Source organism: Hylobates moloch, unplaced genomic scaffold (assembly GCF_009828535.3).
Source record: "Hylobates moloch isolate HMO894 unplaced genomic scaffold, HMol_V3 SCAFFOLD_16, whole genome shotgun sequence".
NCBI classification, from domain to species: domain Eukaryota; kingdom Metazoa; phylum Chordata; class Mammalia; order Primates; family Hylobatidae; genus Hylobates; species Hylobates moloch.
Genome location: NW_026652291.1, coordinates 60282592 through 60305216, shown reverse-complemented (window position 1 = coordinate 60305216; position 22625 = coordinate 60282592). Strand labels below are relative to the sequence as shown.

The following is a 22625-nucleotide window of genomic DNA, read 5'->3' as shown; positions in this document are numbered from 1 at the left end:
AGAAAAAGATTAGGAAACATTATTCGATGCAGTCAGCTAGATAGATGAGAAAAGTAAGAGAGAAAATAATAATAAGGAAAATCTATTTCATTCACCTTTAGAATGGCTAGAAATTTCTTTAGTTCTCCATTCTCCTTCCTTAAGACTGACAATTCTCTAGGCAAAAGATGGAAACAATCAGCTCCAGCAAATCAGGGATTAAAAATCTGATTTATTATTATTATAACTATTAACATCTAGTTAATACTTATTGAGAAATGCTTGCAGCTATACAAGCTATTTCTATCAGGGATTTGATGATTCAATGGCAGGGTTTTGATAATGAGAACAATTAGGTGCACAAAATAAGCAATTACTTGGTATGATTTCAGGAGAATTTGCAGAGAATTCCATTTCCTCTCTCCACACACACACACCCCTGGCCTGCTGATATCTAAAAATTTTTATCAAGGACTCCATCTTGTGATTGCTTTGGCAGCACATACACTAAAATTGGAACAATACAGAGGAGATTAACATAGTCCCCAAAGAAAGTTAACATGTAAATGCTTGAAGCACTCCATAAAAAAAAAAAAAAAAAAACTTTAAAAGAAGTAAAAAAAGGATTCTAGACCAGCCTAGGCAATATGTAGAGACTCCTCTCTACAAAAAAAAAAAAAAAAAAAAAAAAAAAAAAAAAAAAAAATACAAAAATTAGCCAGGCATGGTGGTGTGCACTTGTAGTCCCAGCTACTTGGGAGGCTGAAGTGGGAGGATCTCTTGAGCCCAGGAGATTGAGGCTACAATGAGTGTTATCAGTGTGAATCAGCTATATCTGATTTCTCAAGGAAGCAGAGGTTTTCTTTGTTTTTGTTTTTGAGACAGTGTCTCACTTTTTCACCCAGGCTGGAGTGTAGTGGTGTGATCATAGCTCACTGTAACTCAGACTCCTGGGCTCAAACGATCCTCTGGCCTCAGCCTCCTAAGTAGCTGGGACTACAGGTGTGAACCACTATGTCTGGCTAATTTTTTATTTTAAAACTTTTTTTTTTTTTTTTAGAAACAGAGTCTCGCTATGTTGCCCAGGCTGATCTTCTCCTGGCCTCAAGTGATCCTCTGCTTCAGTCACCCAAAGTGCTGGGATTACAGGTGTGAGCCAGTGCACCTGGCCTGGGAAGCAGTTTTTGATACCGGGAAATAGAAGAGGAAAACTATAAAGTGAGGAGGGCTTCTGGAGGGAAGAAAGAGACAAAATGGAGATTCAAGGGATCAAAAATTCTGTACCCGATTTTCCCAAACAAACAAATAGTATGGAGCAATTTCCAGGCTTTGCAAACACAATAAGGACTGTCACTTCTTAGAAAGAAGGAAAAAAAGCTGTCTTGGGATTTGATTTGTTACTTACTTGTCCTGGCTGACCAGTGCTTGCTGTGCCTCCTGCATGGCTGTTTCTAACTTTGTAATTCTATGCTTATAAAAGGCGATGAGGAGATCTGTTTGTTTCTTCTGGAAATTCCACACCTACTAGGGAAAAACAAGCCTTTGACATACTCTCCTATAACTCCTTTCCCTTCACTTCTGGCAACAAACGGAAAGCCATCAAATCACACTTTATTATACTGCTCATTTTCTTTAGAACATCTGGCCTAATTCACAACTTCCCAGAACTAGAGAGCTCAGCACTCATTTCCAGGACACTAGCCTTCTACTGTCTTTTTTTTTTTTTTTTTTTTTTGAGACAGAGTTTCGCTATCGTTGCCCAGGCGAGAGTGCAATGGTGCGATCTCGGCTCACCGTAACCTCTGCCTCCCGGGTTCAAGCTATTCTCCTGCCTCAGCCTACTGAATAGCTGGATTTACAGGCATGTGCTACCACGCCCAGCTAATTTTGTATTTTTAGTACAGACGGGGGTTTCTCCATGTTGGTCAGGCTAGTCTTGAACTCCTGACCTCAGGTGATCTGCCCACCTCAGCCTCCCAAAGTGTTGGGATTACAGGCATGAGCCACCGCACCTGGCCCTTTCTACTATCTTAATGAGAATATTCTACCATAGTAGAATGACCCTTTAAAAATATAATTTTTCATCCCGTGCAAGAAGAGAGATTTTTTTTAAAACTTTTTCAAGCTTAGAATTGGTTCTAACTGGTCAACTATTAGTTTGGATCAGCTTCCACATTCATAGCTATTATACAACCTTGGTGACCAATTTATTTTCCCTAAAGACACCTACACAGAGTCACCAGCAGGCTGCTTATGCTGCTATAGGAAAGGGTGGAGAGGCACAGAAGGAGATTACCTATGCTTGAATTTTTTTTCTGGGCATACACACATAATTTTTTCTTTTGCCTCACTTTACCATTTGCTATACTAATGTGTCTATCATGGGATTGCTGAATCGGATCAAAAGTTAATATTTAGAAAGTGTTTTAGCTTTGTCAGGCTCTGCTTTTGAGTACACAGCAGTATTTACGTCTCATCTGCTTCCTCCCTGTTCAGACTATAAACCCTCTTTTGTCTAGGGTCCTTTCCTAGGTCTTGGTACTCTTCTCATAAACTTTTTGTTCTCACTTAATTTTCAAATTGCTCTTGCCACCTTACTAAAGAATTATACTTAAGAGTTTCCTTTCTACTTGAAAGTAAACTAAACTAGTTTTAGATAGATAAGAATTTACTCTAGTCTATTTTTTTAACCCTCATTTTTAATAAAACTAAAATGTTTATTTTAAGCTGTGAAAAGAAAATGTTTATTTTAAGTCAGGCATGGTGATCATGCCTATAATCTCAGAGACTCAGGAAGCCAAGGCTGAGGCAGGAGGATTGCTTGAAGCCAGGAATTTGAGACCAGCCTAAGCAACATAGCAAGACCCTGTCTCTACGAAAAATAATTTTATTGATTTATTTTATTTTATTTTATTTTATTTTTGAGACTGAGTCTCGCTCTGTCACCCAGGCTGGAGTGCAGTGGCACGATCTCAGCTCACTGCAACCTCCACCACCCATGTTCAAGCAATTCTCTTGCCTCAGCCTCCTGAGTAGCTGGGATTACAGGCGCCCACCACCACACCTGGCTAATATTTGTATTTTTAATAGAGACGGGGTTTCACCATGTTGATCAGACTGGTCTCGAACTCCTGACCTCGTGATCCACCCGCCTTGGCCTCCCAAAGTGCTGGGATTACAGGTGTGAGCCACCGTGCCCCGCCAAAAAATAATTTAAAAAATTTAGCCAGGCGTGATGGTATATTCCTGTAATCTCAACTACTTGAGAGGCTGAAGTGGATGGATTGCTTGAACCCAGGAGTTTGAGGCTGCAGGGACCCATGATCGTGCCTCTGCACTGCAGTCTGGGCAACAGAGCAAGAGCCCAACTTAAAAAAATTAGTTTACAAAATTTGAATAGTGGAGGCCAGGCATGGTGGCTCATGCCTGTAATCCCAGCACTTTGGGAGACCAAGGTGGGCAGATCACTTGAGGTCAGGAGTTCGAGACCAGCCTGGCCAATATGGCAAAACCCCGTCCTATTAAAAATGCAAAAATTAGCCGGGCATGGGGGCGTGCACCTATAATTCCAGCTAATGGAGAGGCTGAGGCAGGAGAATCACTTGAACTCAGAAGGCGGAGGTTGCGGTGAGCCAAGATTGCACCACTGCACTCCAGCCTGAGCAACAGAGTGAGACTCCATCTCAAAAAAAATAAAAAAATAAAAAAATTGAACAGTGGAGAAGCAGAATAAAAGTCACTCTGAATCCTGGGAATTACCTAAAATGGCAGGGGGTAGGGGTGAGGAGCAACAGAGATAAAGCTATATAATAGACAGCCAAATCACAATGTTAGTATTCCAAATATCCTAATCCTACCCTTGGGATTAGTCAGAAGTAAAATTAAGTCAAAATCAGGCTAGCATCAAGAAAAGCCAAATCCTACCCTAGATTAGTTAGCCCTCCCTTTGACATTAACAAGGGTCATAAGTGCACAAACAGACCCCACTGTGGAACTCCAGGGAGCCAGACTGGACTATGGGAGGGTCTTTTGCCAGGCCTAAGCAGACCTACTTTGTCTACTTGTCCCAAAAAACTGATCATTCCAAGAAGAAGAAAGACCAGTCCAGAAAACAACCAGCAAGGAGTATGAAAGAAGTGATTTTGCCTGATGTCAGGGTACAAATGTTTAGCCTATATCAAACACATTCACCGAAGAAGATTCTAAAATCTAACTCAGTAATGTACCTCAGTATAGTACTTTAAAAAATTACCAATAGTTAGCCATCTTTTAAATCCCTCAGCCTCATGAAAAGGTTGGTCTCTTTCCTTTTTCCAAAGAAGATTAACTTTTGCTTGCTCACTTGCTTTTTTAAAAATTAAAAAAAATTTTTTTAGAAATGATATCTTGCTATATTGCCCAGGCTGGTCTTGAACTCCTGGTCTCAAACAATCCTCCTGCCTTGGCCTCCCAATAACTTACTTTTTCTTAAAGGTGTGATTATTTTGTTAATACAGTAACACAGAGCTGATAATAATAAAAGTAGTTCTATTGATGATAACACTTAACATTGTCTGGATAATGCAAGTGTTAAATATTGTTTGTTTTATTGGAACATTGATACTAACATTTTATTGGTATGAAACTATCTACTTCTATACCCTGATTCCTTTCCTTTATCTCCATACTAGGACCAGGTAAGGATATCATGGTCTTCATGCTCTGGATTCCTACCATTTTACTATTGATAACATGTCAAAATATAAAATTACAACAAATTTAGTTTAAAGATCTTAACTGGCTTTGATTTGCAATTCTAGACTTGAGGAACACATTATTCTAAAAAACAGAATGAGTGTTCTGATTAACTGAGAAGGCAAGTTGGCTTTTTAGGCAGAAAAGGGCTGAAGAAAGCAGAAACAGAGAACAAAAAGTGCATGGGTTGGTTCAAAGTTACTTTCCTTGTAAAGGTTAAAGCAGAGGGGACTTCTTTATTATGCCAGCTAAAATTGGCCTGTTTGGAGATTTAGCTATTACCTCTCTCTCTCCTGATTTCTTGGAAGATCAGATGAACTGTCGCATGAGTAATTCCATTTTGGTTTGGTCTGTTGGACCTAGTACAGAAACTCAATCCAAACCAACAGCCTTGTATAAACTTTATTTTATATATGAAACATAATTTTTATTTTATATGCTTGAGAAAGCATATAAAAACTTCAGTTCTGAATTAGGTCCAACAAAAGGTTGGAAAGAGCAGAGGAGAAATACTGACAGAGGCACAGTAATGTAAGCAAAGGGGGAGCTTAGTAGGTTTACTATGATAAGACAAGACGTTTTGGTCCAATGTGGGTTATTATAAACAAAACATTCTTGTTTGTTTATAAAAGTAGGCCAGGTGCAGTGGCTCATGCCTGTAATCTTGGCACTTTGGGAAGCCAAGGTGGGCAGATAGCTTGAACTCAGGAGTTTGAGAACAGCCTGGGCAACGTGGCAAAATGCTATCTCTCTACCAAAAGCACACGCATACAGAAAAGTAATATATGCTTTGGAAGTGAATATTAGTTTGATTATCATTTTTGTACTAAAGAATGACCTTCCCAGTTCTTATTTTTATTTATTTTTATGTTGATAGAGATAGGGTCCTGCTATGTTGCCCAAGCTGGTCTCAAATTTCTGGCCTCATGTCATCCTCCAAGTGCTGGGATTATAGGAGTGGGCCACAATGCCCAGTTTTAGTTCTTTTTTTTTTTTTTTTTTTTTGAGATAGAGTTTTGCTCTGTCACCTAGGCTGGAGTGCAGGGGTTTGTTCACAGTTCACTGCAGGCTCAACCTCCTGGACTCAAGTGATCCTCCCACTTCAGCCTCCCGAGTAGCTGGGACAACAGGTGCATGCCACCATACCCCTCTAATTTTTTAATTTTTTTTTTCTTAAGAGAAAGGGTCTCACTATGTTGCCCAGGCTGATCTCAAACTCCTGGGTTCTAGCAGTTCTCCCACTTCGGCCTCCCAAAGTGTTGGGATTACAGGCATGAGCCACTGTGCCTAGCCTTAGTTCTTATTTTTAAATGTCAGCATTTGTATTTAGTTGAAGATTTATTTTTGCATGCAATTTAATTTTTGAACATCTGTAAATAAGTCACTAAGTTTTAGAAATTCACTTTAAAGATATTGGTAAATTCATGATCTCTCTTTGACATTCAAAACCTATTAGTTTGCCTTATCAATCTTTTGTGAAACTCCCTCATTCCATAATATCTACAAGCAAGTCTTAGTATTTTTGAACTATATATCTGGATAATCATTTGCTTGATAAAAGGACATTTCTCTTTAGAAGTTCTCCAACTTCTAATGAATTAAGGATCTCTGCAAAGTTCATCATTGGCTACCCTCATACAAAATAAGAGACATAGACCATTAAGTACCTCTTGGTGGAATACAACACTGGAATAAAGTGGTCTTGCCTCACCTTTCCCCGCCCCCAAACCAATGACAGTGATTAACCCTAAACTTACCTATCAACTTACAGGAACTAGAGGACAGAGGAACATATGAAATGACTCCATAGGTACAATAAACAAAATCCACACTGTGAACAACTCTATAGACAAAAGACCATTTTCTTCAATAATAACTTAAAAAGAAACAAGAGAAAACTTATAGTGTAAAAGAAACTTAAGAGACATAATAACCAACTGAAATATATACCTTTATTGAAACTCAATTCAAAATGTGGGAACATTTTAAAACTGAGACAACTGGAGAAATGTGAATGGGGACTGATTATTTGATAATATTGTGGAATTTTAATTTTAGCATGATATGGTTATATTTAAGAAAAAAGTTCCTATCTTTTAGAGATACACACTGAAATATTTACAGATAGAAATGATGTAATATTTGGTTTTGGCTTTAAAATAATCTGGATGGGGGTGGCAAGAGGTACGGATGGAGGAAAATTAGCCATTTACTGATAATTGTTGAAGTAGAGTGATGGATGCATGAAAATAAACCGTCCTCATAGGGTTTAACAAGAATTACATTGCCTGGTTCTGGACAGAAATATAGTTATAATTAAGCATTAATCAGGCTGCACTTTGGCCCACTTCCTTTTAGCTGTGAAAATCACATCACACTAGATGCTGACCATTTGCATCCTCATTGTTATAATAAATAGAATATGACATTAGAATCATAAGGCTTTTGCTTAAAAGTTGCTTAAGATAGTTTTCAGATCCTGAATTCCAGTGGAACAGTGAGTCTGAAGACCCCCACATGAGAATCGAATCAGCATGAGAATGCAATTTCTTCATCCCCCCCCTTCTCATGACTTCAACCTGCATTCCTTAACCAATCAATGATCCCCACACCTTGGCTTACTACCTGTCCAACCCTTTAAAAACCTCTAGCCTCAAACTCCTCCCGGAGGCAAATTTGAGGTTTCCTATCTCCTTGTTCAGCTGTCTTATGATTAAACCCCTTTCTCTGCTACAACCCAGTGTCTTGGTGTACTAATTTGCCATGCGCTGGGCAATGAACCTGATATGGTTCAGAAATTAATTATATTAAACATATCATTATACTCTTTTAAACATTTGAAATTATATGTGATAAAATCATAATAAACTTTTTTTTAATGGGCTGATTTTGAGGGGGATCTTTTGAACAGGGTGTGGTGTAAGAAATATATATATGGTCTTTGTCCCTCGTTCCTCACAGAGTTACTAAAACCCTTGGCATTTCCTGAGTGATAGGAGCATCTTTTGTTATTCATAACAAGCCCCTTTCAACCATACCTGAGTTTGTGCTAATGAGGTGACTTTTGGTTGGTCCTAGATAGCATCAAAATTGGGGCTTGTTGCCAGAGGAACCCAATACTGTTTAGAGGGTTGGGGTCCCAACCCTTCTTCCCACCACTCCCACCCCCGACAATCAGAGAGGGAAAAGGGGCTAGAGATTGAGTTCAATCACCAACGACCAATTCTTTAATCAATCATGCCTATGTAATGGAACCTTCCTAACAACTCCTGAACAAGAGGGTTCAGAGAGTTACCAAGTTGGTGAACACTTGGAGGTGCTGGGAGGGTAGTGCATCTGGAGAGGGTATGGAAGCTCTGCACCCCTCCTCACATACTCTTTGCATCTTTTCCATTTGGCTATTTCCATGATGTATGGTTTTCTTTTTTTTTTTTGAGACAGAGTTTCGCTCTGTTGCCAGACTGGAGTGCGGTGGCACAATCTTGGCTCACTGCAACCTCTGCCTCCCAGGTTCAAGTGATTCTCCTGCTTCAGCCTCCAGAGTAGCTGGGATTACAGGCACCTGCCACCACACCCATCTACTTCTTGTATTTTTAGTAGAGGCAGGGTTTCACCATGTTGGCCAGGCTGGTCTCGAACTCCTGACCTCAGGTGATCCGCCCGCCTCAGCCTCCCAAAGTGCTCGGATTACAGGCGTGAGCCACTGCACCTGGCCCCCATGTTGTATCTTTTATAATAAACTGGTAATAATAAATAAAGTACTTTTCTGAGTTCTGTGAGTCATTCTAGCAAATTATTGAAGCTTGGGGGAGCAGGAGGAAGTTCATGGGAATCCTCAAGTTTGTGGTTGGCCAGTCTGAAGTATTTTAGCCTGGGTACCCCATTTGTGGCTGGTCCAGAATCGGGGCAGTCTTGTGAGGCTGAGCCCTAAACACGTGAAGTATGACACTAAAACTCTAGGAATTAGTGTTAGAATTGAATTGAATTGAATTGTTGCATACCTAGTTGGTGTCAGAGAACTGGTTGGTATCAGAAAACATCTCACACAGGGGCAGAAAATACATAGTGCAAATATTATTCATCCTTTCATTTAGCAAACCTTTACTGAACACTTTACGCCAGGCATAAGAACTGGAAATGCTAAGATGAATAGTATGGGTTCTTGTCTTTTAGTAGTGTCAAAGGAAAATATGTTGGACCCCCCAAATCACTAAGCTAAAGGGAAAAACCAAGCTGGGAAATGCTCAGGGCAAACCTGCCTCCCATTCTATTCAAAGTCACTCCTCTGCTCACTGAGATACATGCATATCTGATTGCCTCCTTTGGAGAGGCTAATCAGAAACTCAAAAGAAGGCAACCATTGGTCCTAGAAGCTCCTTCCCACTTTGAGCTGTCCCACCTTTCCAGATCGAACCAATGTTCATCTTACATATGTTGATTGATGTCTCATGTCTCCCTAAAATGTATAAAACCAAACTGCGCTCTGACCACCTTGGGCACATGTCGTCTGAACCTTCTGAGGCGCATGTCTTCAATCTTGGCAAAATAAACTTTCTAAATTAACTGAGACTTGTCTCAGATTTTCTGGGTTCACAGTAGCTTATCATAGTCTAGTAGAAGAGACATTCTGACACATGAACTAATAAGTAAAACACTAGGTTATATGCAGAACACAAGTATGTAAAAGATATAGAGATAATGATTAAGAGGTAACTATTAATTCAGTCTTTTTTTTTTTTTTTTTGAGACAGAGTCTCGCTCTGTCGCCCAGGCTGGAGTGCAGTGGCGCAATCTAGGCTCACTGCAACCTCTGCCTCCCAGGTTCAAGCGATTCTCATGCCTCAGCCTCCCAAGCAGCTGGGATTACAGGCACGTGCCACCATGACACCTGGCTAATTTTTTGTATTTTTAGTAGAGACAGGGTTTTACCATATTGGCCAGGCTGATCTTGAACCCCTGACTTCAGGTGATCCACCCCCTCAGCCTCCAAAATGCTGGGATTACAGGCGTGAGCCACCACGGCCGGCCTAACTTAGTTTTTAAAGTGTAGAAGTCAGGCATTTCAGGTATAAAGGTATGAAAGTATATGGTCTGTAAAAGAACTGCAAAGAACTAAATCTGCCTAACAGATTAGGTAATAAATAACCTTACCTAATAACTTGTGTTTGTACATGAGAGGTGAGATGGTAGTTGTGATTGAAATTGGAGAGGTTAGGAGGAACCAGAACATTAAGGTAACTATATATCACTCTGAGCAGTCTGAAACTTAGGTGATAGAAGCTACCAATGGATTTTGAAAACGCAGTTACTTGTTCAGATTTGTAATTGAAATAGATTCTCGTGATGGTTCAGAGGGAACAGATTTGAGCAAAAAAGAACCCTAAAAATGCTTTCTTAGCAAAAGCAATTGGAGGATTGTTAGTAAGATGTCTGAAGTACCCACTCTGAATGAGAGCCACAGCAGCCCACCAGACAGAGGGTTATGTTTTGGGTTGCACAGTTTGTATGATCAAAGGAATACTACCTCACACTGGCCTAAGATTCCTCAATCCCCTGCTCAGTAGTGATGAAGAATTCAACTACACTGTTTCAGAAGTCCTAAATACTGACAGCTTTTCCTTTTTAGGTAAAATAATATCAAACTAAATACAACTTTTCTTCAAAAGCACCATTGAGTATTTCTTTTTAATTTTTCTATTTTTACCCGAGCTGGAGTACGGTGGTGCAATCATGGCTCACTGCAGCCTCAACCTCTTGGGATCAAGAGATTCTCCCACCTCAGCCTCCTGAGTAGCTGGGACTACAGGTGCGTGCCACCATGCCCAGCTAATTTTTAAATTTTTTGTAGAGATGGGGTTTCACTATGTTGCCCAAGCTAGTCTCAAACTCCTGGCCTCAAGCAATCCTCCCACTTTGGCCTCCAAAATGGTGTGAACCACTGCGCCTGGCCCACTGAGTACCTCAGTTGTTAAAATTCTTAATTCAATTGAGGGATTCAGAAGCTCTGGTCTATTGATGAGATCAAGTCTTGACCTGATTTTATTCCAACAGTATATGTAACAATTATGTATGTATACATTAGTAAAAACATGTGACTTCAAAAATCTTTTAAAAACCATAAAATAGACCAAGGGTCAGCAAACAACTGACCATAACCAGCTGTCTGTTTTTGTAAATAAGTTTTATTGGAACATAATTATACACATTTGCTTACAGGCTGTCTATGGCCGCTTCCATGCTACAACAGCAGAGTTGAGTAGTTGCATCGAAAATTGTATGGCCTGCAAAGCTTAAAATATTTACTGGCCTGCTGTGGTCTGAATATTTGTGTCCCACAAAAATTCATTTGTTGACACTCAACTCCCAATGCAATAGTATTAAGAGATGGAGGCTTTAGGAGGTGATTATGTCATGAAGGCTTTGCTCTTGTGAATGGGATTAGTGTCCTTATAAAAAGAGGCTTGGGGGCCGGGCACGGTGGCTCATGCCCATAATCTCAACACTCTGGGAGGCTGAGGTGGGCGGATCACGAGGTCAGGAATTCGAGACTAGCCTTTCAACACGGTGAAACCCCATCTCTGTTTAAAAATACAAAAATTAGCCAGGTGTGGTGGCGCACGCCTGTAATCCCAGCTATTCAGGAGGTGGAGGCAGGATAATTGCTTGAACCCAGGAGGCAGAGGTTGCAGTGAGCCAAGATAGTGCCACTGCACTCCAGCCTGGGTGACAGAGTGAGACTCCGTCTCAAAAAAAAAAAAAAAAGAGGCTTGGGGTTGGGTGCAGTGGCTCATGCCTGTAATTGCAGTACTTTGGGAGGCTGAGGCGGGCAGATTGCATGAGCCCAGGGGTTCGAGACCAGCCTGGGCAACATGGTAAAACCCTGTATCTATTAAAAAAAAAAAATACAAAAACTAGCCAGGTGTGGTGACATGTGCTTGTAGTCCCAGCTACCTGGGAGGATGAGGTGAGAGGATCGCCTGAGCTCAAGAGGGCGAGGCTGCAGGGAGCCACGATTGCACCACTGGCCACGACCACACCACTGCACTCCAGCCTTTGTGACAAAGTGAGACCCTGTCTCAAAAAAATAAATAAAAAGAGGCTTGAAGGAGCCTGTTTGCCACTTTTGCCATGTGAGGATGCAGCAAGAAGGCACTATCTTGGAAGCAAAGAGTAAGCCCTCACCAGACACTGAATCTGTTGGCACCTTGATGTTGAACTTCCCAGCCTCCAGAACTGTGAGAATTAAATTTCCGTTATTTATAAATTGCCCAGTCTAAGATATTTTATTACAGCAGCCCAGACAGACTAAAACAGCTGCTAAGGATGTAAAATGGTACAGCCACTTGGGAAAACAGTCTGGCAGTTCCTAAAAAAGTTAAATATAGAGTTACCATTTGACCCAGAAATTCCACTCCTAGGTATATACCCAAGAGAAATAAAAATATATGTCCATGTAAAAACTTGTACATAAATGTTCCATAGCAATATTACTTATAATAGCCCCAAAGTAGGAACAACCCAAATGTCTATCGACTAATGAATGGATAAGTAAAATGTATATCCATTTATATAATAGATTGTTATTTGGCCATAAATTGGAATGAAATACTAATAAAGTCCTAATACAGATGCTACAACATGGATAAAACTTGAAAGCATCATACTTAGTGAATGCAGCAAGTCACAAAAGACCATACATTATACGATTCCATATTTATGAAATGTCCTGAACAGGAAAAACCATAGGAACAGAAAGTAAGTTAGTGATCGCCTGGGGATGGGGAGGGTGGGAAGGGTTTGGGAAGTGCCTGCCAGTAAGTACAGAGCTTCTTTCTGGGGTGATTAAAATGTTTGAAAATTAAGCAGTAGTGTTTGCACAATTCTGTGGATGTATTAAAAACCACTGAATTGCATACTTTAAAAAGGGTAAATTTTATGGTATGTAAATTACATCTCAATAAAGCTGTTATTAAAAAAGAAGGTGCTTGCATGAAAACTAGTGGACCTAAAAAAAAAGTAGATGGGGTGTTTATACTTCCCCTTGAAAACAAATTTTTTTTTTTTTTTTAGACGGAGTTTTGCTCTTGTTGCCCAGGCTGGAGTACAATGGTGTGATCTCGGCTCACCGCAATCTCCACCTCCCGGGTTCAAGTGATTCTCCTGCCTCAGCCTCCCGAGTAGCTTGGATTAAAGGCACGTGCCACCACATCTGGCTAATTTTTTATTTTTAGTAGAGACAGGGTTTCTCCCTGTTGGTCAGGCTGGTCTCGAACCCCCGACCTCAGGTGATCTGCCCACTTTGGCCTCCCAAAGTGCTGGGATTACAGGCGTGAGCCACTGCACCCGGCCAACAATATTTTAAAATACAAACTTCTTTTTACTTATATGATCTTCAACTATTTTTAAGTGGGTTTGTGATCACTCATAACCTTTCATGACTTTTCCACATTATTCTTTAAACTAATAAAGTACAGTTTTCAGGTTGGGCATGGTGGCTCACACCTGTAATCCTGGCACTTTGGGAGGGCAAAGTGGGAGGACTGCTTGAGGCCAGGAGTTTGAGAACAGCCTGGGCAATATAGCAAGACTGTCTCTGTTTTTTTTTTAAAGTACTTTACAGTTTTTAGAATATTTCCATAAACATTGTCTCATTGGATCTTTACAAAAAGTAGGATAAGTATTATTATTTCATATTACATGTGAGGAAGTATGACTGGTTCAAAGAAATAAAGCTATAAGTTAGCAGGCCGAGTTGGTCATTAGATTTCTACATCAACAGTTTTCCCAGTATTATCACTTTACTATATTTCATATACATTAAAGGAAAACTTCAATAGGGAATATTATTTCATTAATTCTTTCAAAAATTATTTATTGAATCCTTCTATGTTCCTGGTACTATGTTAGGAGCTAACATATAAGATGAGTAAGACTGAAATTGCCCTGCCCCCAGGAGAATCGCTTGAACCCTGGAGGTGGAGGTTGCAGTAAGCTGAGATCTCGCCACTGCACTCCAGCCTGGGCGACAGACAAAAGCAAGACTCCATCTCAAAAAAAAAAAAAAAAAAACTGAAAAGAAAAGAAAACTTACAGACTTACAGATCTACATGAGGTTCTCCAATCCCTCAGAAAGATGATCTTGAGGTGAGTAAAGAATTCAAAACAGTCAGCTTGATCAACTATTAGCACAAAGTACAGCAGAAAAATGGCCTTAAGTCATTGTAGAGATTGGAGAACGTAAAAACATAAATAGATATTTAGAACAACATTCCATTCATTCATTCAATGACAACATTTTGAGTGTCCACTACTTATTAAGGACTATTAAAAGAGAACAATAAACAAAACCAACCAAATCTGTTTTCATGGAGCTTATATTCCAGTGCAGGATTCAGACAACAAATATATAACATAATGTTAGAGAAAAGAGCTACAATGAAAAAAAAAGCATGGTAAGGAGTAGAAAATGTTGGGGCTACTATTTGAAATATGAGAGTCACTAAAGGACTGACCAAAGAAGAATGCTTTCAGCAGAAGCCTGAATGAAACAATCTAGGTATTGGATCAGTTACTCAGCTTCACAAATTAGGAAAACACATTTTCAGACTTTGCTGACTTCACCAAATTGGCCCTTCACTAAAGTGATGATTAACTGACCCTTTCCATTTCTTTTATCTTGATTACTTGACCATGTGTAATTGGTCCCATGATCAGGCAGGTTAGGATTCAGACTACATAGGATTTCTCTACTGATCATTAACTACGCCTAGGTTTATTTATTAACCAAAGGGTCTGCTCTTTCTCTTGTTCCTATGACCTTGTTTACATTTCTCCTTGAGTCTCAGCTGGATTTTAATATACTTACAATGTTAAATATAGTGTATGTCAAATATGATGGCTCAACCAAGCAGCTAAAGACAGCAAGCAGCAAGCCTTAATTCCCCTTACTCTATCTCTAGAGTGAGGATTGAGAGGCAGGACACTGAAGAAAAATTAAATCTTTAACCAGAAAATGACTAAGGATCATCTTGAGGTTTAGAAAAGGGGTACTTTCAAAAGAATAAGAAGTAAGAGGGAACAGTGATAAAAATCTCAAGAAATATGCCAAGACAGGAATTCCATGAGGCTACAGAATAATCTAAGAGAACTGGGGAGTAGAAAGAAAAAAACCAAAGTTTTTACAACTTGGGAACTCTCTCAAATGGTTGTCCTGCCTTCTCTCTACCTTCTTCTACATTCCTGTTGCTCCTGACCAAGTCAATTGTATGCCAACATATGACACATCAAGAAAATATATTTCCTAAAATTCAAGCAACCAGTTATGAACACTAAATGAAGAGGTAAGTATTACTAAAAAGGTTATTGAAAAGTGAGAATGGGAAACAAGAAATACTCTCGTAAACTTAGTGCTATAAACTACTGGTTGCGAGTTAAACCATCAAACCCATTGTTTGCAGGGCCAGGCCTATATACTCAAAGCAATTTTTAGAAGATGCATCTATCTGCTGAGAAAAATGATAAAGCTCCCTAGAACAACCTTTAGTCGTAGAAATTAATTAATACAACTAGGAAATACAAGGCAAGATGTTAGCTACATAGTGACTTTTACAGCCTATCACAGATTCTGGGTCAATAAAAAGTTAACTGATTGAAATTTGTATCATCAAGGAAGAAAGCAAAGAAAGCAGTCAATTTCCCTCCATTGTGTACAAATGCAGTTCAAAGAAAACCTTTGGTAAAGGAATAAGATGCAATTAGAATTTGCCTGGAGAGTCAGATTTTCTTCGCTTTTGTTTCTCATACCTGAGAGATGTGACTAAAATACTGCAAAGCTGTCTCCACAGGACTTTTGAAAAACATCTTCTCCTGAGGCTTCAGCTATGAAGAGAGCAATACACACTGTGAGAATATCCACAATTGAATAAAATAAAATACTGACTAATATGACAAAGGATGTACCACCTTTTCTAATGTACCTGGCATTATCTCCACTGTGTGTAAATGGGAGATCACCACTCTTCTCGATGTACATTATATGTCCAATTCTCCTTACCTTGTGCTTCTGTAACAGTGGTCACAAATAATGCTTCCATCTGTTGTTTATACTCTTTTTTTTTTTTTTCTTCGAGATAGAGTTTTGCTGTTGTCACCCAGGCTGGAGTACAGTGGTGTGATCTAGGCTCATTGCAACCCTCGCCTTTTGGGTTCAAGTGATTCTTCTGCCTCAGCCTCCTGAGTAGCTGGGATTACAGGTGCCCACCAACACGCCCAGCTAATTTTTGTATTTTTAGTAGAGACGGGGGTTACATCCTGTTGGCCAGGCTGGTCTCGAACTCCTGACCTTGGGTGATCCACCTGCCTCAGCCTCCCAAAGTGCTGGGATTACAGGTGTGAGCCTCCTCAGCTGGCCTGTTATTTATACTCTTTTTACAAACTGCTATCTGCAAGTTTGTTTCTTTGCTTGCTTTTTTTTTTTTTTTTTTTTTGAGACAGAGTCTTACTCTGAGCCCAAGCTGGAGTGCAGTGGTGCGAGCTCAGCTCACTGCAACTTCCGCCTCCCGGGCTCAAGTAATTCTCGTGCCTCAGCCTCCCAAGTTGCTGGGACTACAGGCCCGCGCCACCACACCTGGCTAATTTTTTGTATTTTAGTAGAGACAGGGTTTCACTATGTTGCCAGGGTGGTCTCAAATTCCTGAGCTCAGGCGATCCACCCGCCTTGACCTCCCAAGGTGCTGGGATTACAGGCGTGGGCCACCACACCCGGTCTTCTTTTCTTTCTTTTTGAAACAATTCATCATCTGTACTTTGTATATACTTCCTACAGGCCAGGAATGGGATGAGACAGTTTGAGACAGGGGGAGAAAAACTTACATTATCAGAAAGAGCCAGATGCTTGCAGGCAGTTCCACAAACAGCACATTTTTCTGGGAGGAAAAGGGAAAAAAAAGATTTGCCTCTCATGAGCATGAGGTAAGATTTAAAGACTTAAAGTACATGGCAACAATCTAGTATGCTAGCGAGAGAAAAAAGGGTTCTTACTGAATTTAGAATATCATTGTGCTATAAAAGGACATCAACTTAAGCTCTGTTCTCTAAACAAGTGTTTCCAAACTAGTATGTTGAGGTATAAGCAGAGCTTTCACACCATATGTCTACGCATCTCCCTATCTTTTTAAATTTTATTTTACTTTTTCTTTGAGACAGGGTCTCGCTCTGTCACCCAGGCTGGAATGCAGTGGCACAATTATGGCTCACTGCAGCCTCAACCTCCCGGGCTCAAGTGATCCTCCTGCTTCAGCCTTCCGACTAGCTGGGACCACAGGCACACACCACCACCTCAGCTCATTTTAATTTCATTATTATCTTTAGAGATGGAGTCTCCCTATGTTGCTCAAGCTGGTCTTGAACTCCTGGGCTCAAGTGATCCTCCCACCTTGGCCCCCGCAAAGTGGTGAGTTTATAAGCATGAGCCACCACCCCAGCACCTCCTGCCCCATCTTTTTATAAATTCCCAATTTTCTTCTGTGGGACAGAAGGGACAATTCTAAACTCCCAGCAGAAGTACTGGAGTACATTTACAAGAGTAAGGAAGAGTACAAGATACCAAAGACCTTAACTTTAAGTTACTCTTTTTTATTCTATTGACCTGACAGCAGGCACACATTGGGTACTGTAAGAAACTCCCCAGTTATGCCTACCTTGTCATCACTTTGCTAATATTTGTTAATCTTGCTTTGAAGCTCTGCTACTCTCATTCCCCAATTAACCCAATCTGAAAGAAGCAAAAATTAAGATTCCTAATCTTTCCCTGTAAAGTGAAATTTTAGTAGTGGGACTGGTCATTGATTAAGACAAATGCCATGTCAGGAGAAAACATCACATGGCATATGCTTCACGGAGACAAACCACTCCAAAATGAGCTGCTGTTACCATAGTAAACAGCTTTTTACATTAGCGACAACTTTAAAAGGTCATGAGATTTGTACAGAGAAAAAAGCTTCCCCTGAGGCTACTTGACTGTTCTTTCTCTGAGGACTAAAGGTTTTTCTTTTTCTTTTTCTTTTTTTTTTTTTGAGATGGAGTCTTGCTGTGTCGCCCAGGCTGGAGTGCAGTGGCACGATCTTGGCTCACTGCAAGCTCTGCCTCCGGGGTTCACACCATTCTCCTGCCTCAGCCTCCTGAGTAGCTGGGACCACAGGCGCCCGCCACCATGCCCGACTAATTTTTTGTAGTTTTAGTAGAGACGGGGATTCTGTGTTAGCCAGGATGGTCTCAATCTCCTGACCTTGTGATCCACCCGCCTCGGTCTCCCAAAGTGCTGGGATTACAGGCGTGAGCCACCGCGCCCGGCCAGGTTTTTCTTTTCCCCAGTCCATATCGTTGCCAGAGTGAGCTAGAAAGTACATAACATTCTTCTCTTAAAACAAAACAAAACAAAAAAATGGCTTACACCTGTAATCCCAGCACTTTGGGAGGCTGAGGCAGGCGGATCACTTGAGGCCGGGAGTTCAAAATCAGCCTGGCCAACATGGTGAAACCCCATCTCTACTAAAAATACAAAAGTTAGCCGAGCATGGTGGTGCATGCCTATAATCCCAGCTACTCAAGTGGCTGAGACATGAGAATCACTTGAACCTGGGAAGCAGAGGTTGCAGTGAGCCAAGATTGTGCCACTGCATTCCAGCCTGGGTGATGAAGTGAGACTGTGTCAAAAACAAAACAAAACAAAAACTTCCACAGGTCTCCATCACCCGCAGGATGAAGTTCAGGCTCTTTAGCCCAGTGTATAGAGCCTTCTATCATCCGACACTGCCTACTTCACTAGCCTCATCTCTCACCACTTCTTACCTTACTGTTTAACAATCTCAACTATGTGTAGTCCCCTGCACTATGGTTTTATGATGTAATATGTCTTTGTACATGCTGTTCTCTTAAAAAACTGGAATAAATCTTCCCTGCCTTATCCACTTGGCAAATTCCATTTTATCATTCAAAACGCTACTGAAGCATCACTCCTTCTGTGAAGTCCTCCGTGATCAAAACACCCTACCCCAAGTCCCTCTTCTAGGGATTTACACACCTTCTAAGTATTGCAGCATTTAAAAAAAAAAAAAACTAACTTAAATTTCAGTATCCTTTCTAAGACTTAATAGCAATAAGAACTTGGTCAAATCACGTATCCTCTCTGAGCCAGTCTCTTCATTTGTAAAATGGTTCTACTAATAATTACCACCTGGGCTTGTGGTGAGGCTTACATAAAATTGGTTGATATGAAACTGCTTTTTAAGCTGCAAAGGTATCATCATCATCATTTCTAATCAAATTGATGTCACAGACTAGACCACTTCCCCTTTAGAAATGGTTCTTCTATCCGCCAAACTTTCCTCTATTCCCATCCATTATATTTATTCTATCTCTTTTCCCTGAAGAGTCTGATGCCTTGTGGCTTTCCCTGCCAGACTTCAAAACACTAATGAGTACATTCTGGTCCTCAAGTAATAGATTTGCTAAATCATTTGCTAAATAATTTAGCACCATTCTTTATTAATGGATTCCTTCAATTTCTAAAATTGACAGTTTCCTATAGTATCTGTATCACCATTGACCTAATAAGTGATTTTTATCCTAAGTCACACATAGAAATGGCTACTCCTTACATCCTTACATGAAAACATTTTTCCCTGAATCTGAAAACAGTTGAGTCACTCACCCAGAGTCACACACTTTTTACAGAAAATATGGCCGCAGCTAGTGACAAAGAAATGGGCCCCATCTTTTCGGAAGCACTGGTTGCAGTGAAACCAATCCATTCTGGAGCAGATAAAGAGAAAGAGTAAGAATAACCTAGGGCATAACATAATTATAGCTGTTCCAAAATCTATGTAACCATTCTTGCTTAGCTTCTGATAGCTTTTTGGGATATGGCATATCATTGTGGGTATTCCAATTGGTTGTAAAGAAGTACATGTACATATAAAGTGAAAAAAAAGCAGACTGCTTTTTATAACAGCAGGCTGTTATAACATTTTATATATAAATGTGTGTGTGTGTTTATATGTATATATATATATTAGGAAAGTAATGGACAGACAGTGGTGAGATTTTTTTTTTTTGAGTGGCGCGTTTATGAGTGTGTGTGTGTGTGTGTGTGTGTGTGTGTGTGTGTGTGTGTTTTCCTTTACTTTTTTTTCCCCCAGGTTTTCTGGATTAATACATGTGCCAATTTGTAATTAGAAAATACAATCCTGGCCAAGCACAGTGGCTCATGCCTGTAATCCCAGCATTTTGGGAGGCCGCGGCAGGTGGATCACCTGAAGTCAAAAGTTTAAGACCAGCCTGGCCAACGTGGTGAAACCCCATCTCTACTAAAAATATAAAAATTAGCCGAGCATGGTGGCAGGCGCCTGTAATCCCAGCTAATCAGGAGGCTGAGGCAGGAGAATCACTTGAACCCGGGAGGCAGAGATTGCAGTGAGCCGAGATCGCACCATTGCACTCCAGCCTGGGCAACAGAGCCAGACTCCGTCTCAAAAAAAAAAAAAAAAAGAAAAAAGAAAATACAATCCTAAAAATATAAAAACAAAAAATGAATCATCCATTTCTTTTTTAACTATTTCCTATGATATGGTGAGAGTGGAACCAAGAGAAGGTAGTGAACCAGAAAGAGAAGATCACATATTAGCCACTTGGGACACATTTTATCTAAGGGAAGTAGGGCTGATGAATGATACTATGGTCTCAGCTTGTATACTTTCCTTCTACTCTACAGAAACTCAGAATCAGGCCAGGCACGGTGGCTCACGCCTGTAATCCCAGCACTTTGGGAGGCCGAGGTGGGTGGATCACCTGAGGTCAGGTGTTCAAGACCAGCCTGGACAACATGGCAAAACCCCATCTCCACTAAAAATAAAAAAATTAGCTGGGCATGGTGGTGCACGCCTGTAAACCTAGCTACTTGGGAGGCTGAGGCAGGATAACTGCTTGAACCTAGGAGGTTGCAGTGAGCCAAGATTGTGCCACTGCACTCCAGCCTGGGCGACAGAGTTAGACTCCATCTCAAAAAAAAGAAACTCAGAATCATAGATCCGAAACGGGCTTTGAAAATGACTTAATGTTTTGTTCAGTCCACCATTTTTCAAAAGAGGTACCTGATATTCAGTAAAATCAAATGACTTGTCGAAAGTTCCATCTTTAGTTATTGGTCTCCTGATTCCCTATGTAAAGTTCTTGCTCCCACATTAAATAGCTTTTGTGTTAGACATGGTAACCATATAGCCTGTATTTTCTGCCAATACCAATTTCATATATTTTGTTAAATACCTGAGTAAATGTGACTTTGTAAGTTTTTTGTGGGATTATTATTATTATTATTATTATTATTATTATTATTATTTTGAGACAGGGTCTGGCTCTGTCTCCAGGCTGGAGTGCAGTGGCAGATCAGGGCTCGCTGCAGCCTGGAACTCCTGGGTTCAAGCGATCTTCCCCTCTCAGCCTCTGGAGTAGCTGGGACTACAGGGGAGCACCACCACGCCTGGCTATTTTTTATTTTTATTTTTATTTTTTGTAGAAACAAGGCCTCTCTGTGTTACCCAGGCTGGTCTGGAACTCCTGGACTCAAACGATCCTCCTGCCTTGGCCTCCCAAAGTGATGGGATTACAGGCGGGAGTCACTGCGCCAGGACTTTTCGTAGGATGTGTCTGTGTGTGTGTGTGTGTGTGTGTGTGTGTGTGTGTAGCCGCTGAGGGATACAAACTTCGTAAGATTTACGATAAAAAATATACTGAATAAACAGCTCAACGCAAACGCATCCCACAGTGCCACGAGCTTCGTTGTCCTATTTGTTGGCTCGTGATACACTAATTTTCACCAGCAAGTGAGTCTAAAAAGCCACTGAAAAGGCCCGTTCTATATGCCCAGGTTTGTTTAAGGGCAGCAACAATGTCATCCCCTGAATTGACCAGATGAACCCAACATAAAAAAGGCAGTGAACAGGGTGATTAACGCGACCCCGAGGGCAAAACTCTCCTGCTTTCCAGAGGCGATGGGGCCTCAGCCGTCTCAAGCTTCCCAGTCCTTTTTCAGGCTACACTCCCTACCCGCTTGGCCGCTGTAATTCCAGAAGGCCTCAGATCTCAGGAAATCATCCAGTTCTCCTCACGAAGAGCTGGAAATGGCGGGAAAGTAAACAGCTGGCTTGGCACCAGGTGAGGCAAGAGGCTGGGCGCAGCCGAGGCGGTGTGTGAGATGTGGGCGGGGCCTAGCGGATGCTAAAAGAGTGGGCGTGGCTCCGTGGCGTGCGCCGGGCGTGCGCGGGGCCCGCGCGGGGCCCGCAGAGGCGTTCACGGGGCGAGGAGCGGCTCGCGGTGGCGGGAGAGGGGTGTAGGAGCCTTTTCCCAGCAGCCCAAAAAAATTCACCTCACTTAAAAGATTGGGGACAAATAAACACTGTAACCTAATCCCATACATGTTACTGTGGAAACAAAAAGGTGAAAATAAAACCTAATTAATGTTCCAATAAACGATGAGAACGCAGTATAAATTGTGGTTATAAAGTGGGCGAAAACTTTTGCTTAATATTCCGAAATGAAATGAAAATGATGCTTTGAAAGAATAGCGTAAAATCAGAAATAGGAAAATTTAAAAATGATGCGGACAGAGAACAGTGTGATATTAATTGAGAACCAACAAATTTCAATTAAAAGTTAAACTTCATTCAGAAATTTTTGGCCAGGGGCGGTGGCTCACGCCTGTAATCCCAGCACCTTGGGAGGCCGAGGCGGGCGGATCACTTGAAGTCAGGAGTTACAGACCAGACTGGCCAATATGGCGAAACCCCACTTCTACCAAAAATACAAAAATTAGCCGAGTGTGGCAGCACGTACCTGTAAATCTCAGCTGCTGAGGAGGC

The 22625-nt window shown here is 40.9% G+C and overlaps 1 protein-coding gene and 1 non-coding gene across 4 annotated transcripts in view; one reads left to right on the top strand and one right to left on the bottom strand.

Moving 5' to 3' along the window:
- RNF212B (ring finger protein 212B) overlaps positions 1-21937 on the bottom strand; it is a 44467-nt gene extending 22530 nt beyond the window's left edge. For 2 of the 3 annotated variants that reach the window (XR_009210169.1, XM_058429229.1), the window contains exons 1-6: positions 21814-21937; positions 19424-19524; positions 16585-16637; positions 15517-15591; positions 1385-1500; positions 96-156 (exon numbers count right to left, since the gene is read on the bottom strand). Coding sequence is in view for 2 of the 3 variants with exons in the window: in XM_058429229.1 (XP_058285212.1) it covers positions 96-156; positions 1385-1500; positions 15517-15591; positions 16585-16637; positions 19424-19523 (405 nt within the window). In the remaining variant the exon portion in view is untranslated. The remainder of the gene's footprint in view (positions 1-95; positions 157-1384; positions 1501-15516; positions 15592-16584; positions 16638-19423; positions 19525-21813) is intronic. The other variant, XM_032179971.2, reaches the window with a different exon arrangement.
- On the top strand, positions 463-569 carry LOC116456399 (U6 spliceosomal RNA). Its single transcript, XR_004244633.1, has one exon. It is a non-coding gene; the product is annotated as a U6 spliceosomal RNA (small nuclear RNA).
- Positions 21938-22625: the final 688 nt, after the last annotated feature.